Raw genomic sequence first — 16326 nt, forward strand, 5'->3', positions numbered from 1 at the left:
CGTCGCTGTGAGCGACACCCCGAGGGAGGCTCTTAACGGGGTCCAGTGAAGGACGGAGGGGGGACAGAGCCCTTCGGAGATGGCGGAGCCGCTTGCGACGCCGTCGTAGATGCAGAGGAACCGTCCGCCCTGCCGTCCTTCTTCGCCTTCGCCTTCGCCTTCTCCTGCTTGGCCTTGGCGCCCTTCGAAGGGACCGCCACGAACGACTGGGAAAACCCATACGACGTGGAGAGCGCGCCGAAGGCCTTCTCGTAATCGCGCGGCGCAGGTGTAGGCGCAGCCTTGGCAGAAGGCGGCGCGGTGACTACGGGTTTGGACGTCGAGACAGACGTCGACCCTCTCCCAACTTGGGCTGGCTGGAATTGCGTCAACAAGGATTCTCGGAAGTGCATGCCGATAGAGTACAACAAACCTTGGGCAAAAGCTGGGCAGTGGAAGAATTGGGTGTCGCGGTAGCAACGCTTTCGGTGGTGCTGACCAGAGAGACGGTCGAATGGGAGGGAGGGATAGGATTCATGATGGGGGGCGAGGCGATGAGACGATGAGTCCAAGTCCTGTGGTGGTATGAGGCGCGAGGATCGAGCAACACAGAGTGAGGGGTTGCCTTGAAAAGAACCGTAGCTCACCCCACCTTTTATACCGCCCCCGCATGACACTTCCGGAAGAAGTAAGCTGACTTGCATCGGTCCCGTAGAATTCAGTGCCTTATCACGGAGATAACGTTTCGCATGGCTTGTCCGGGTACAGGCGCATATGTGCGGCTGCGTTTGGGTGCTATGTATGCCCGATTGTCAGAACACCCATAACACTTGTCTTTGATGATGCAGTGCGACTGCGGCCAGACTGCCAGAGTGAGCTCTAAGTGATAAATTTGTCGCTTGAGACCATCGCTTGAGACCAGACTCAGTAGAGCAACTCGATTCCATGAAAACTCGCAAGTGAGGTACTGCGCGATCCAAAGGCTCGCAGTAGCTGCTGGCTGCGCCGAACCTCTAGAAATATTTCAAGTCAAGATTGCCAATACTCCCTCGGTGTTCTGATCTGAGTCAGCACACGGTCAGCAATTTCAAGAGAATTATGAAAGAGATTCCCACTGCAGATCTGTCGAGAACTTGTTCGGCCCAGTCGTTGAGCACGTAGTAGTACAAGTTCAGAATCGGCGCCGGCGTCAAAGTACTGATCATATTTCATGTGATGTGACGTTATGGTCACTTCCTGTGACAATCGTCTACAAGCTTTTCGGCGTCTGTTATTGAACGAGTCAGTCTGGACCTCCCACCTGAGTCACCGTTGTGAGATGTCTCTCGTCCGAGTCGCAAACGACGCCGATTCGGCGTCGGCCTTCCAGCACATTCCCATAATGTAACAACAGCCCGCGGCGCAGTCGGCGATAAGCGCAGCCCACTGACACCAGGGCTCGCAGAGACTTGCGGGACATCGACAGTTCAGACCCGGATGTCCGCCGCGCGCTCAGCGACGAGGTACGGAACACCTGCATCAATGTGGGCTTTCTGTACGGTACGTCTTCTCTTCCGGGCTCCAAGGTCGTCAGCTGACAACCCGGGCCGCGCACAGTGAAGAACCATGGAATCCCAGAGGAGACCATCCACCAAACGTTCGAGGCGATGAAGGAATACTTCTCGCTCCCCTTCGAGACCAAGATGGAGGTGTGTGACCCACCGCCCATACTCCGCTCCCCCTCACCTCCCGTCTCGACCGCCCCGGCCCCAGCTCGACATCAAGAAGACCCCGAACTTCAAGGGCTACAACGCCGTCCGGACGAGCAACAACGACCCGAACGGCGCCGGCGACATGCACGAGGGCTTCGAGTTCGGCTGGGAGGAGCTCGCGCCCCGCGCCGACCCAGCCTCCGCAGACGCGAAGCGCGCCCACGACGGCGTCATGGCCGGCGCGAACGTCTGGCCGGCGCAGGTGCCCCGGTTCAGGCCCGCGGCGCTCGGATACTAGTGAGTCCCGGTGCCTGATCCACCCCAGCCCGCAGGCGGCGGACGTAGCGGAACCGGGGCTGACTGGTAGCCACAACCACGATCCGGACCGCGCAGCCACGCAGCCGTCGCGCTCGGCCGGAAGCTCTTCCCGCTCTTCGCGCGCGCGCTCGACCTTCCGGAAGACTTCTTCGCGGACAAGGTGCGCGCGCTGCACCCGCATGGTCACCGCATCGCATCCGCGCGCTGACGCGCTGCGCTGGGGGGGCTCGACAGACGAGGAACGTCGCTGCGCTCATGCGCGTGCTCCACTATCCACCTCAGACCGGACCGGTCGACGACCGGGTGATCGGAATCGGAGCGCACACTGAGTACGCTCTTGCTCTCGTCTCGTACACGGGAGGATTACTGACTCGACTGGCCTGCTGCGCTTCGCAGCTGGGAGGTACGCCAGTGAGGATGAATCATTCGTTGTGTGCACGGACTGGGTATGGGTACGCCCGGCATGCCCATACCTGGTCCATGCACCAGCGATATTCACAACGATGGGAAAACAACTCACCGAACTACTGTACAGTGCTTCACGATCCTGTGGCAGCAACCCGAGATCCAAGCGCTTCAAGTCCTCAACCGGCAAAACCAGTGGGTCGACGCCCCGCCCATCCCCGGCACGCTCGTCGTAAAGTCAGTGTAGACTCCCCATGTCTCCCTGCTCCTACCCCCCGCTGACGCTCCCACCAGCCTCGGAGACCAGTTCGCCCGATGGACGAGTCAGTGCCCAGTCCTCCCTCTGCCTCCTGACCCTGGCTCACGAAATGACTTTAGATGACGTCTTCAAGTCGACGGTGCACCGCGCGGTCAACCGCAGCGGCGTGCGACGGTACTCCATCCCGCTCTTTTTCGGCACCGACTACGACGTGAAGCTCGAGGTGCGTCTGGGGCTCTTTACCGTCCTGATTGGCGAAGCAGTCGCTCATAATTGTCCGGTCGCAGCCCATCCCGAGCTGTGTCTCTTCGGAGCGGCCGCCGAAGTACGAAGTCATAACTGCGGGGGAGTACGTCAAGGAGCGACTGAAGGCGACGTACGGGCATTGAGAAAGGCACGGGTGTATTTAATCGAAAGTGGAGGCAAGGGTCAGTGTGAGAATACAGAGAGGGTAGGAATACATGACGGCTTTGCTACACGCCACCAGTCAAACGTCGATAAGTACATTCAAATTCATGCCGTAGCCTCCCGGGTGTACGGTGTCACCAGGAGCGGACATTGGCTGCCCTCCCTCGGCTTGCCCATGACGTACGGTCGAGTCAGGACCCTGCGCGGAAGAAACGAAGTGAGCGGCGGGACCGGAGCGACCACCCAAGCCAAGGGACGTACACATTCGCCTTGCCGACCTTGTCGGCCTCCGCAAACTTGAAGCTCGTGAGGAGCACGAAGACGAAGGCTTTGATCTCGATGATCGAGAACTTCATCCCGATGCACGACTGCGGCGTAGGGGCTCGTGTTAGCCAACCGCCCCTGAACACGAGGACGCACAACCGAAGCCCACACGGGCACATGCACAGCAGCCGGCCGCTGCGGCACAGCACGACAGCCACGAGCGGGAGTGACTCACCCTGGGGCCTGCGGAGAACGTGAGGATGTTGTTGTACAACCCTGGCTGCGCCTTGACTGCCTCGGGCAGATTGTCCCACCGATCGGGGCTGCAGACAAAAGACGCGCAGTCAGCACCACGCGGTGTACCTTCCTTCCGCAGCTTTCTACGGGTCCGAATGCCAAGGAAACGAGGAGTGAGGGACACTCACTTAAACGCCCAGCCGTCTGGCCCCCAGACCTCCCGGTCGAGGTTGAAAGCCTCGATAGGGACGTGCACGCAGCTGCCTTTGGGCATGACGAAGCTCGTGACCTCCTCGTGGTCTCCGTACTTCGTGAGCATCTTCACGGGCGTTGCGGTGGGAATAACGTCATCGCGTGTCGCAACGCGGATGGAGGAGTGTACTGGAGGAATGAGCCGGAGTGTCTCGCGAATGACGTTCTCAAGGTAGGGAAGCTCCGCGATCTTCTCGTACAAGGAGGAAATTTCGTCTTGCGAAAGGGACTCCAGAGGAGCAACGGGGGTGATGGAGAGGAGCTCTGCTCGTAGGCGTTCTTGTACCATTGGATATATGGCGAGCAAGTAAAATATCCAGGTGACGGAAAGCGAACTTGTGTCGGACCCGGCGAACATGAATGTGTTGATGGTGTGGAGGATGTCTTCATCGGGAATGCGCTGGTCGGCAGGGAGGTCGGCAGCGGTATTCGATCTCACTACCAGGAGGTTGGGTTTGGGAATGCGAAAGGTGGAAATGAATGCACGTACGGAGATTGCTGAGAAGATCCTTTCCGATATATGGGACCCCTACCCTCTCAGCCTCTTCGATCTTCCGCTTCTTCTCCTGGATGAGCCGACCTGCAACACGCTGAATAGTGTCCTGAGACCTCTTCACGACGCCGAAGCGCTGACCAGGCTGAGGTCCTTCATAAGCATGTCTTCATACGTTGCCACGAAGCATGAGACTTACCACAATCCGGTCCAGGAAGGGGAAGTATAGAATGGCTAGTTCCCAGACCCCACCGCCCTGTTGAGATACCGCAATCTCGAACATCTCCTTGTACGCGGCAAACAGTTCGTTCGACTCATTGTGAATGGCATTGAACTCGTAATCAAAGCCTGCACCGCAGCGTCGTCATGAGGAGGGAACCACGTGCGCATCCTTCGACACTCACCTGCGAGCCCAATGACGTCGAACGTCGCCCGGCTGATCCAATGGCAGACGTCCAACTTCGACCACCCAGCACGCTTTTCGTCGTCGGGTGGAACTGGCGAGTCGGCGATGAGGTCCATCCATCTGTTCCTGAGCTCGAGGCCCTTCTGGAAGGCGACCGGGATGAGGGCGCGCATGTTCTGGATGGAGAAGGCCGGGGTGGCGACGCGCCGCTGACGTTTGTGCACCTGTCCTTCCGCGGCGAGCATGCCGACGCCGATGAGACTGGATATGAGGAGACGGGACTGCCACGGCTTCTCGTAGACGGTGGAGTGTTTGAGGACATGCGCGAGGGACACGGGGTCGAGAGTGAAGAGCCGTTGGTCCCACTGTGCTTGACACTGAGCAGAGAACAGCGATACGCAAGGGAGGTGCTTACAGGGAGGAAGCCGCGTATCCTGACATTTCGGCCGTAATGCTTGACAAAGGCTTCATGCACTCTGGGGGATCGTGAGGGGCTGCAGATGGGCACCTAGTCAGCGATTTCTCGTGAATGAGAGCCTCAAGCATATATTTCGTCGAGACGAAGTTCACCCAGCACCCAAGCCACAAAGAGCAGGGACATGAAACACGGGGGGAAGAACGACGCGCATATACGCTTCTGAAAACAACTATACTCACTCTAAAACCATGCCCATGTGATTTCCGAGGATTCCTCGTGTCGGGGGACCGGGGAGGTTGCGAAGGGGGTTCCATAGCGGGAGCAGTATCGCCAGGTAGAAGAGGTATAACGCGCATGCCACGAAGGAGGCAGCTACGAGGGCGTAGAACGGCACCATGCAATATGCTACGATACTTGGAAGGAGGAAGACGGGGATGAGGATGAGAGGTGTGCTTCGGGACGGGTAGCCATCCTGTTGTATACGTCCTATTGTCTTCCCAGGACAATAGCGATGGCTGGTTTTTCGGCGTCTTGCGGTCTGGAGCAAGCGCGCCCTCCACGAGACCTGCGTGCAAGACGAGATGCTTGGAAAGGCGAGGATGGCAAAGAGGATGACGATGTGCAAGTCAAACAGCAGCAGGACAAAGGCGAAGATTGATGTAGACGATGCGCACGGAGTAATATTTTTCCATATATGGAATATGTCCTTATCTTGCTATGGCGTCTATACGTGGCTGCTGCGGGCCAGGCGCCAAGTAAGCGCCCTTTCACTCAGCCATCAAGTGTTGGTCCCATACTTGTTCGACACAGCTATCGCGTTTTATTCAAGATGGTTCTTTTCTTCACCTCTTCATGTGCGAATTCTTCAGTCAATGCTAACTCGTTACTAATCTGACCAGAGCCGTTACAGCCCACAATCCTCCCGTCATGATCTACATGGGAAAGGACAAGTTTGAGAGTGCGCAGGCCCATGACGCGAAAGAAGTATCCTGAAGACACTCGTTTTCTTACAGATGAGGACTTGATCAAGTACGCATGGCCGCAAGACGTCTGGTTCCACGTCGACAAACTTTCTTCTGCACACGTCTACCTCCGAATGCCAGAAGGCATGACCTGGGACACAATACCCGAACCCCTTCTCATCGACTGCGCGCAACTCGTCAAGGCGAACTCCATAGAAGGTGTGGAGCCAACGCAGCTGACGTTCGTCTTGATCCGCCGCTTACGCCGCTAGCGACCCCTCAGGCAACAAGAAGGACGACATCACCATTATCTGGACGCCAGGCGACAACCTCAAGGTACGTGCTCCACGCGGTCCCGCCCGTGTAGCGCACCCGCCCAGCTGATCCCCGCAGAAATCCGGCGATATGGCGGTCGGTCAAGTCTCGTTTCACAACGACAAGAAGGTTCGTGCGGCTCGCCGTCCCCACCCGTCGGCCACCTGACGCCCCGCGGCCCCGTTCTCCCAGGTTAAGCGGAGTTAGCCATCCCGCCTCAACTGACTCCCTCCACGACTGCTCACGTCGGTGCCTCCTTGTCCTGCGCAGTATACGTCGCGAAGCGCGAGAACGCGATCGTCAACCGCCTCAACAAGACCAAGACCGAGCGCCAGGTCGACCACGAGCAGGAGCGCGTCGACCGCGTCAAGGCGGAGAACGCCGTGAAACGGGCGCGCGGCGCAGAAGGTCACTCTCACGCCCGCCCGCGCTCCCCTCCCCCTCGCCGGAGACTGATCCCCGGTTCCTTTGTGCAGAAAAAGGCGGACGCGGAGCTCGCCAAGGCCCGCGAGGCGGAGAAGGCCGCGAGGTCGTACGACAACCTCTTCAACGGGGACGGAGAGGGCGACGACGACGACGACGAGCCGAGGCAGTCCGTGCAGGAGATGATGGACGATTTCATGTAACGAACGGTCCCGGAAAATGACGATACAAAGCTTCGACTACGACGCGGCGCGACGAGAGTGGGTGAGAAGGTAAGCAGATATCCTAGACTGGGTTGATCGGCAGCCGATCGGACGAGGACGAAAAGCAAGATATGGGGATTCGACAGGGATGTTGTTGCTCGGGGCGTTGGCCGCTGTTGACGTCGACTTCGGAGGCGGCGTCAGCACCGCCAGCTGTCGAGGCGTCCGACGCCAACGCAAGAGCGGCGGGGATAAGACTCACGTCGTGCTCGCAGATTCACCCGCCGAACGAGGGGCGTGTCGCGGTGGGGGCGGCCCATCCCTGGGCCTTGGCCGCCTTCGCGAAGTCGGCGGCGGAGGGCCGAGCTTCGTCCCGTCGTTGGAGGAGCCTTGCCGTCCGCCTTGCCGTCTTTGCGTCGGTGAGGGTGGAGGTGTCCGAGGCGATCGACTCGGCTGGTAGGCGGCAACGCTCGTCAACGGCCGTGCGATGAGACGGAGGGGGTGATGGCGACTCACTGTCGTAGTTGGCCGCCTTCTGGGCAGGAGCATGGGTGGTTGTCTGGCTGCTCATGGGGATGACGAGGGGGTGGTCGGGCGGGTGGTCGGGTGAAGAGTAAAGAGGCCGCGAGGTGGAGGTTAAGTGTGTAGATGAGGCTCGAGGCGGTGGTGATTGGCCCTCTGCCCAGGGTTTCGTGGGGAGTTTTATACTGACGCCCCTTACTAGCCGCTGGTTGGTAACGTCGTCGATGTGAACCGCCCCAGCATTTGATCTCCTTGAGCAGCGGCACATATCTCTGTTCAGTTCGCTGCCCATCTGCACGATCGGTGCTCTGCGGATGACATGCACAGGCCAGGCTGCGGCCCCCCAGCTTCTTCCCCGGGAGGTGCCAGATGGTGCCTCTCCACCCGGTGGAAAATCTTCTACGCAGCCAAAGCATCGCGTGGTCGAAAGGAAGTTCCTGGCCCGTCTCTCAATTCCCGTGTCTCTGCGGAGCCGTGGCAAGGCGCCTAACCCCACGACCAACCTTGTGCACCAGTACGTGTGTAATTCCAAAGGAGCGCACGCCAAGCCTGGGCCTGCGCAGCCACCCCCGTGCACGAGTCACAACCGTGTAAATGCGTACTCTCCGGAGGTTGCGGGTCGGGTCCGTGCGGTTTCCAGCCATGTGCTGCGCGGTTCAACCCCGATCGTCTCCCCTGGACTGTGACCATTGACCAACGTTAGTGCGTCCGCTGTGTCAATAGAAATCGGGTCGATGTGAAGTGCGCACCCGGTTCTTTCAATGGTGGTGGTAACGGTGCACCGGCGAGCGACCGCGCCAGCAATATCCTCGTCCACGCAAGATAAGTGCAATGCCATGAATAAGTATCCGCCAACTTCGCGGTGCTCCGTGCTCCCTCGTCGCCCGCGGAAGGTCGGACGGACACACAGAGAGCGCACCAGCCAGAGACATCCGGCCCCTGGGCACAACGCTCGCTACGCCCGCAGCTCTCGGCTGCTTGCAAGGAAGGTGGTCCGCGTGCTAGTGGATCCGCTGTTCCACAAAGGCGGGCTGCGCCGACGCCACACATAAGTGTTCTTCTTTCTCTGAGTCATCAGTTAGCTTACGAAGCAGGGCCATGCTTACTGTCGTAGTAGTACCGCACTGGAAACGGGACCGTGCGATTATTGAACCTACCCTCTACCCAAGCCCTTTGCCCTCGTGGCAACTACCGCGGCACACCCGGCCCGGGATGAATCAACCCCAGACCCGGTCCGCAGCCAGCCCTCTCGGGAAGAACCGGAGCGACCGGTTGACGCGCCCGCCGACTGAGACCTACCGAGGCTCACCCCCTCTGACAGTGACATGCGGCGTGCTGCGCGCAGAGGGTAAGTACAGACCTAACTCGAAAAATCTGACTCCAAAACTGCGGAAACCTGGCTGCGCGTGGAAATGAGACCTTCCTCCAGCTCAGCGCCGCTCAGCATAATCTCGGCGGACGCGTTCCATCGCCGGTCCCAAAGTCCACGAGACGAAATACCGTCCCACGCCAACTCCGTGACATGACGGAGCGGTCTGCCGAGGTCGGCGTCGTCTCCCTTGGGGCCAGGACACTAGGATATCATACCGTCGACACCCCCATATCCTCCGGCGTTCCAACTGTTTCCCAGCGCAGACGACGCTCCTCGGGATCCCTCTCGCTCCGATCCGCACGCAGGCGATCGTCCACACAGACGGCGAGCTCGCGCCCGCGCCCGCTCGGCGTCTCCGTCGTCGCCAGCGGCGCCGTCTCCTCGCATCCCGACGCCAATGGTATATCGGCGCGCCCCGCGGCCGCGCACGCGCACGCCCCGCCCGCTCCCCACTCTCACCCCACCGCCCGCTCGTTCGGCGTTTGGGCGGCTCCCCGCGAGCACGTCCGGGGCGCGGAACGAGCTACCGGGTGTGCGCTTGGGCTTGGAGGGGTAGCCACGTTCCCGCAGTGCGCGCCCCGGGCCCGTTCCTGACGTCGAACAGACGCAGGCGCCGTTCTGCAGCATACGTTCGCGGCGGCGGTCCGGCGCTGGAGAAGGCGCGGGACCCTGGCGTTTGGCCTGGCGCGAAGTGGTAAACGGCGCAAACGCCGGCGCGTCCCCGCCCGTGCGCGCGGCGCTTCGCCGTGGGGGTCTAGACTTAGCGGGACGGACGCGCGCGCGCGCGCGGACGTGCCGTTGCGCACGCGTGTGGCCCGTGGGCCCTGCGCGGGGCGCCTTATGCATCGCGACAATCTGGGAGAGTCTATCTGCATACGGTTCATCGGATGGATGTCGCCGCCGCGGGACATGGACCTGGACGCGGGGCGCGGGGCGCAAACGCACTTTCCAGCGAGCCGGACCTGCGCGTCCGTCCGTGGGCGCGTCTGGCCTCCGAGCGCGCGTTGGGATACGATTCGGTCCACCTCACCCGGTGTACATATGCGCACGCACCAATCGATCCGGCTGTCCAGCACGGATTCGTGCGTCCGGCGGCTCGTGGTTGTGTGGACGGACATGCCTGAAGCGCCGGACTCTCTCAAGGAGATGCGGAGGCGGCCTGAGCCCTCGGAGCGCGACTATAGAGATAGCTTCCGAGCCGCCGCGCGCGGGCACAATGGTCGTGGACACGGCCTTACGACTCTGCCGATTTCAAAGGGTATCCTGGCTAGGCTCAAGCTTCAAGGGACTCGGACGTGCAGCCGCCGCGTGGCCGGTACGGGAAAGGAAGGTACCACACGCCCGGTTCCCGAGCTTGCAAAGTTTCAGCACCTTTGTTTTCCGATGACGGCATAGGCGGCGGAAGAGCGCAGGCTCAGACGTGGGCGCTTCGTCGTCGGAGCAGACTGAAAGCAGATCAATGAGAGCGTCGATTGCAACGGAAGGACACAGCAAGACAGAACAGAGCATTACAACAATCGATTGCGTGGATATACAGGCTGAAGATACACGCGCAAGACTGTAAAGCTGTAAGTCCAGATACAGAAGGAGGCGCCGTCGGGGTCATCTACTAGCACGGTGGGCACGAGGGTACAATGCACGTCTCGCATCAAGCGCCGACGTCACGAAGGGAGTGATGGAGGGATGGGTATACGGAAGGAGAAGGCATTCTCCCCTAGCTCACCCGCAGGACGCGTGAACAGGGGAGGAAACACTCGCCGCCGCCGCGGGCAGCAGAGGCGCATCGGAGTGCCCGCTGTCCGAGATGCCGTAGCCAGAGCTGCTGCCCAACGAGCGGACGCTCATCTGCGACGCCGACCGCAGGCGCTCGCGCCCGCTCCCGACGTGAAGCGGCTGCGGGGCGACGACGGGGCGGGCGACGGCGACGGTCCGGTACGCACGTGGAGTAGTGATCGGGCCCAGCGCCGTCTGGGCGGTACGTGGGAAAGGACGATGGAAGATCGGACGGCTGGGGTGGCCCGTGGTGCGAGCGCGGGCCCGTCGAGTGTGGAGGGCGGCGTAGAGCCAGGTGCGTGCGGCGGAGGGGGCGGAGAGGATCCACACGCCCCAGTTGACTCGGATAACCAAGACAACGAAGGCGATGAAGAGCACTAAGAGCACGAAGGGGTATCACGGTTGGTACGGGCTCGGATGGAGATGCTCATGCAACATGGGGCTCAAGGAGGTGACTCACGGCCAATGCTACACAGTCCGATGATCATGTTGGTGGACAGAGAGCCGGGAGCTCCGTCGGAGATGGAGGCCGTGGTGTCGCGGAATACGGGGGCCATGGTGAGGAGGACGGTGGGCTGCCTGGGCTGTGTGGGGGAGCATTCTGGCGGTCAGCGTCGGTGGAAGATGTGCAAAGAGTGAGGGCAACTTACACAGGGGGATGATGCGGTGCCTTGGAGACTGTGGTCCGGAGCAAAGCTGGGGAGTGCGGTGGTGTGACCAGGGGCGGAGAGACGAGGGGGGGATGGAGGGAGTGGTCGAGGACAAGAGCCCGCAGTTAAGTACTGAGCGTCGACGTCATGAGTACGCCGAGCGCGGGGGCGAACGCCCGAGGACGGCCGGTCTGCCCAGTCACTCGCCCGAAGTCGATGCCCAGTGCGTGACGGAAGGGAATAAAGGATACAGTGGGCGTCTGGAACACGCAGCGGCATGACTAGCTGGACGATCGAATTCCCAGGGTCCACATGAATCAGTGACGGCGGTATTTGTGCGGAGACGGCATTTGGATCCAAACACCAGGAGGCTGATGACAGATCTTGCCAAAACATCTCATGCTGTTCACGACCGACGTGTTGAAAGCATCATTTAGGCCTCGGCGAAGCCGTCGCGACCCGTTTACGGTGCGTGAGAAAACATGGAAAATGGCGTCACGGCTGGGCATGAGCACAGGTCTGCAGATCGAAGGGCGCATTCAACCTAGTACAAAATGGCAGTACGCACGATATGAAATTCACCAAGGCTCTATGCTTCCTCTGCCAGGGAGCAGTGAGACGGGCCGGGGACCACTGCCACATGGCTCCACGAGGGTCGATACGTTGTGCGAATCTAATCTTTGAAATGTATAAGATCGTTCCAACGAGTCCCCGAAAGCGGTTGAAATCCTGTGAGTATGTCGGGTGACGCGAATTCGGAATTCGGAAGCTGTGTGTGTTCCTCAAGAGTTACTGCACGAATAGTGTTGTTCATATGTAGCAAATCCCGACGCCTCTGGCCGCGCACGCTCTCGGGTGGATCCATCGGCGGACTCCGGAGCTTCGCGGCTTGGGAGAGATACGTATAGAACGGCTGGTTCTACTGGAGCTTCGGCCGCCCTTCGAATACCGGTTGGACCTTGGACGCGCGTCTCTCCGGAGAGCGAGGCTCTCTGTGACTTTCGGGGGGACTCTGGCCATGGGGGAAACGTTAGCAGCTCCGACAGCAGAGAGCAGGTTGGACAGGGGAAGCGCCATATCTGACGGCGACAACTTGCTTCACTGCCGCGATGGCGAGGCGTCGCAGTGGAAGCCGCCGGTGAACGCGAGAAGGCACAAAGAAGCACGAGACGCACGAGATGGCAGGCAGCAGGCCTGGGGGGGATGCCAGGAGGTCCTCGTTCGCGAGCTCCGGATCCTGGGAGGGAGAAGCGCGCGTCGGCAGTCTCGGCCCCGAGGTTTCCGGGAAGGTGTCTGTGACATGACCCCGTCCGGCGGAACTTGCTGACAGGACGTCCCAATTCTTCCTAGGATAGGACACATCGGCTCAGAGCCAGAAACGAACGACTCTTGTCACGGATGTGCACGAACATGAGGCTGGCACAGCCCACCTGCGGTTTCTGAGTAATCCCTCGAGCCCCACAAAGGCCTGCCTGGACGTTCCTCCCTACACACCGACCGACACGCGGCGCAGACACGGATTGCCTTCAGCCACTTTTTTCCCGATCTGGGTCTCGACTTCTGCGATCTCACCCGTTTGGGAGATCTCGGTGCGAAAGCGAATACGGCGTCGGCGTGGGTATGACACGAAGTGGCACGCACGCCCCGCGAGGCAGCGCCGCTACAGTCTGGCAGAAGCCCTCACTGTGAGTATGTACATACCAGAATTCGGATGTGCTCATGCAGACGCTCCGGCTCGGCCCGGTAGACACCACACCCTGGGACTACATGTAAATCGCGTCTCATCGCGCTGTCCGTCGGGTGGATCCGTCGGAGGGGCCGTGAAGCGGGAAATCTGGAGGACCATTAATACCAGACACAGGCGGCGGTACTTGGCATGAGCTACATGGGAGACATACTCCGGAAATCACACCTGAGCTAGGATTGGGGTGTTTGTGAGGTGCACGACGAGGCGCGTCGGCGCGCGTATGAAGCAAGTTCTCCGGAAAACCCGCGGCGCTTCCCTGGGGTCTTATGTAAGTGCCGATCAGGGAGACGCCGCAGCCCCCGACGGAAGCGCTTGCCGCACATGAGTACAGCAATGAGAAACTCATCATGATATGAAATACAGGGTGCAGAACAGCAGCGAAATAGCTGTGCGTGGAACAGCACGAAGAATAACGGAACAATGCTGAAAGCGCAGTGTCCCCATTTCCTCTGGCACGGCCGCGCACGCGCGTTGGAAACTTCGACAGATAACCGGATGGGCCTTCTGTTCCCCTACTATCACGACCCCAGTGTTCGGACGGGCAAGCGCCGGCCGGGGTAGTTCAACGCGTCCTCGTCGCCCCCCTCCACCGATAATCTTCAAATTTTATAGACACAATTGAATTTTTTGTCTCCATAATTCTGCAAACTTTGGAGGCGAGCGGAGGACATATGCGTGTATAACCGTTGAAGGAGTGCACTGATCAACCCTAGTGTTCGGACAATTCTCCGCACGTCGTCACAGGCGCGGTCACGGCGCCAAGCTGCAGCCGACGTCAGAACCTGTCATAAGAGAGCCATTGCCGAGCCAAATCGAGTAGGGCGCTGAGAGGTGACACACAAGCGCTGGATTACTGTCACGCCCCCAGAGCTCAATTCTGTACCATCGAAGCCCACGAAGGCGCATCCTCTCGGAAAATTTAGCTAACGCTTTGGAAGTGGGAAAGAATTGCATTCCCAAAATTCCAAGTGGAGCGCCGGGGTGGGTGTTTCAGCCGAGACCCGTCAAGGGCGAGACTTCTCCAGGTGAGATGAGTGTATCCTTGAGATCGGACGCAGCTTTGGCCGGGGGGACACGAAACTTCTAACATAGGTGTGTGAGAAGTTATCCTAGCTCAATCTAAAATTTCATGGTTATCGGTTGAGGTACTGGAGCGCAATTCGCGTTTGTCCGAACACTAGGGTCTGTCCGAACACTGGGGTCGTGATAGTACTGCGCAACATCACCGCAGGGCGGTACGGAAGTGTTCCCGTCCGCGCCCGCCATCCTCGGGCAGTTGCGATCGCCCACGTCCAAACCCTGCCCTGCCCCCCGCTTTGCGGCGGGACCACGGCGGCGCGCTGGGGGCGGATGGGCATCCGTGGCGCGGCCGTAGGCGCGTGCCGGGCGGGCGGGGCGTGGACGCGCGCACGAACGGTAGTGGTACTACCAATGGCGCGCGTGTCCCCGCGCCCCTCCCCGCGGGGGAGCGCGAAGTGACGTGCGCACGCGTCGAGATGCGCGTGGACGGTCCCCGCGAGGTCGAGCACCCTGGCGCGGAGGCGGGAGTATGCGAGGATGTGCACGAGGCTGATGGCCGCGAGAAAGATGACTGGTATGGACGGTTAGCGTCTGGCAGGCGGCGAGACGTGGACGGGGGTGGGATAATGCTGAGGCGTTGAAGGCGCGATGGAAGGTGTGGAGAAAGGGTGCGCAGGGAGCACTCACCTACTCCGCCGACGATACTGCCAATATCCTTTGGTGTAAGGGGAGTATTCGTCTCCACAGGCACAGTATTGGTGGTAGTGGTGTTGGCAATGTCCGTGAAGTCCTGTCAGGTGAAAGTCGTTCAAGTCAGAGGGCGTATATCAGCCGGATCCTGAGACTCACATGAAGAGAGGGCATATCGCCTGTGGATCGAAGTAGCCAGCGCAAGCGTAGCGAGGCACGAGTACTACTTTAAGGAAAGGAAGGATAATGGGGATACCCATATAATAATTGTGAGATGTAGCCAAGACAGCAGGATGTCAAGAAGCGCTCATTATGCGTGGCAAAAACTACACCGCTCTTGCGGACCACGTTTCACGTTCGGAGGGAAGGATCCAGCGTGGTGACCACTCGTGATAGAACTCTGTAGATCGTAGGCGCACGTCACGGAGGCGCCGCGAAAAAAGGCGCCCCTCGGCGACATACGACCCAGCTGCGCGCTGCCGCGGATCTTCGTATGTGGAAGGTCTTCCTGTGGGAAAATAGCCGCAGATAAGATATGCCCCACGAAGTGCATCATCCATAAGTAGACACTCGCCGTGGGGCAAGTACTTGCCATTTCGCGTGCCCACTGGGTGTGCCATGTGCTGAGCAGCACAACCCGGAACACAGCCTTTCCGACACGAACGCAGCAGGGCCTTCTCGTGCGGCGGCGAAACAATGGCGTGGTCCTGCCAAAATTAAACTCACCGTGTACGCTGAGTCCTGACTAGGACTGCCGCCGTCTTCCGAGGCGACCAGCGGCTCGCTGAGTTCGAATCCTCATCGACATCTTTCGAGCGAGAAGCAAGCATTGTCGCCCGGGGCATGCCGCATAGACACGACGCATCCCAGGCGTGCCGCAGGACTCGGAACTCAATACCCAGTACTCAGGTCTGGGTGTTTCCCTAAGGTATTTGGAAACCTTCCGGACAGATGGGAGTCCGCCACGGCTGAAGCGTCATTTTTGCTTTCGAAGGTTAGCGCTGGGTGGATCATGCGTGAGCAAAGCAAGCCATCATAGACGTAATCAAGTGTGCGCGCACACATAACGGCCGACTCGTTTAGAGAAGGTGGATGATCGATCGTGGACACCGTCAACCACTCCCGCGCATGGGGCCCACTGTGTGACGATGGTGCTTTAAAGATGGCGATTGTTTCGTTCCAGTGGCGGGAAACGAGGCGTAGGGGGAGCTGTCTATGAAAGCCAGGTGGGGGTACGAGATTGCCACGATTGGGCGTCTAAACGACGACGTGAGACGGGATCTGAACGATCAGCAGACTTTATGTTGCCTTGGGCACTGCAATCACCGGCACTGCTTATCGACAGCCGAAGCTCGAACCGGGGAATCGCCAAATAAACACAACGAAGACCGCCCATTGTCATAGATGAAACAGTATACAACTCTCGAAACCCCAGCGGACGGAGAGTCGGTCCGACCCACCCGTATTTGCGCACGGGCCCCCTAGGCCTCGGACGACAGTGATGATCTCAGTCTGGGCT

At 59.8% G+C, this 16326-nt stretch overlaps 6 protein-coding genes across 6 annotated transcripts; 2 read left to right on the forward strand and 4 right to left on the reverse strand.

The window, feature by feature from the left end:
• Positions 1 to 32: 32 nt before the first annotated feature.
• Positions 33 to 517, reverse strand: BXZ73DRAFT_101299 (uncharacterized protein; the record flags this gene model as incomplete). The annotated part of the gene is made up of 2 exons (XM_048014856.1): positions 33 to 356; positions 413 to 517. 2 exons carry the CDS (start codon positions 515 to 517, stop codon positions 33 to 35), a joined length of 429 nt encoding a protein of 142 aa, XP_047878040.1.
• Positions 518 to 1297: 780 nt separating this feature from the next.
• On the forward strand, positions 1298 to 3041 carry BXZ73DRAFT_46639 (Clavaminate synthase-like protein; the record flags this gene model as incomplete). Its single annotated transcript, XM_048019728.1, has 10 exons — positions 1298 to 1362; positions 1424 to 1518; positions 1576 to 1667; positions 1732 to 1967; positions 2064 to 2148; positions 2223 to 2338; positions 2478 to 2630; positions 2688 to 2716; positions 2772 to 2875; positions 2940 to 3041. 10 exons carry the CDS (start codon positions 1298 to 1300, stop codon positions 3039 to 3041), a joined length of 1077 nt encoding a protein of 358 aa, XP_047878041.1.
• A 124-nt stretch (positions 3042 to 3165) lies between these two features.
• BXZ73DRAFT_46829 (cytochrome-450 hydroxylase) lies at positions 3166 to 5527 on the reverse strand (the record flags this gene model as incomplete). The annotated part of the gene is made up of 9 exons (XM_048019759.1): positions 3166 to 3259; positions 3322 to 3428; positions 3560 to 3647; positions 3750 to 4251; positions 4304 to 4451; positions 4506 to 4654; positions 4711 to 5077; positions 5128 to 5206; positions 5370 to 5527. 9 exons carry the CDS (start codon positions 5525 to 5527, stop codon positions 3166 to 3168), a joined length of 1692 nt encoding a protein of 563 aa, XP_047878042.1.
• A 432-nt stretch (positions 5528 to 5959) lies between these two features.
• Positions 5960 to 7033, forward strand: BXZ73DRAFT_101302 (cytoplasmic protein; the record flags this gene model as incomplete). The annotated part of the gene is made up of 7 exons (XM_048014857.1): positions 5960 to 5984; positions 6041 to 6088; positions 6144 to 6311; positions 6376 to 6428; positions 6486 to 6536; positions 6600 to 6609; positions 6678 to 7033. The coding sequence occupies 7 exons, from the start codon at positions 5960 to 5962 to the stop codon at positions 7031 to 7033; spliced, it is 711 nt and encodes a 236-aa protein (XP_047878043.1).
• A 3613-nt stretch (positions 7034 to 10646) lies between these two features.
• Positions 10647 to 11257, reverse strand: BXZ73DRAFT_101304 (uncharacterized protein; the record flags this gene model as incomplete). Its single annotated transcript, XM_048014858.1, has 2 exons — positions 10647 to 11077; positions 11161 to 11257. The coding sequence occupies 2 exons, from the start codon at positions 11255 to 11257 to the stop codon at positions 10647 to 10649; spliced, it is 528 nt and encodes a 175-aa protein (XP_047878044.1).
• Positions 11258 to 14087: 2830 nt separating this feature from the next.
• Positions 14088 to 14981, reverse strand: BXZ73DRAFT_101305 (uncharacterized protein; the record flags this gene model as incomplete). Its single annotated transcript, XM_048014859.1, has 4 exons — positions 14088 to 14180; positions 14513 to 14688; positions 14805 to 14907; positions 14967 to 14981. The coding sequence occupies 4 exons, from the start codon at positions 14979 to 14981 to the stop codon at positions 14088 to 14090; spliced, it is 387 nt and encodes a 128-aa protein (XP_047878045.1).
• Between the last annotated feature and the right edge of the window lie 1345 nt (positions 14982 to 16326).

This window comes from Epithele typhae (genome assembly GCF_022376455.1).
Source record: "Epithele typhae strain CBS 203.58 chromosome Unknown BXZ73scaffold_23, whole genome shotgun sequence".
In the NCBI taxonomy this organism is placed as follows: domain Eukaryota; kingdom Fungi; phylum Basidiomycota; class Agaricomycetes; order Polyporales; family Epitheliaceae; genus Epithele; species Epithele typhae.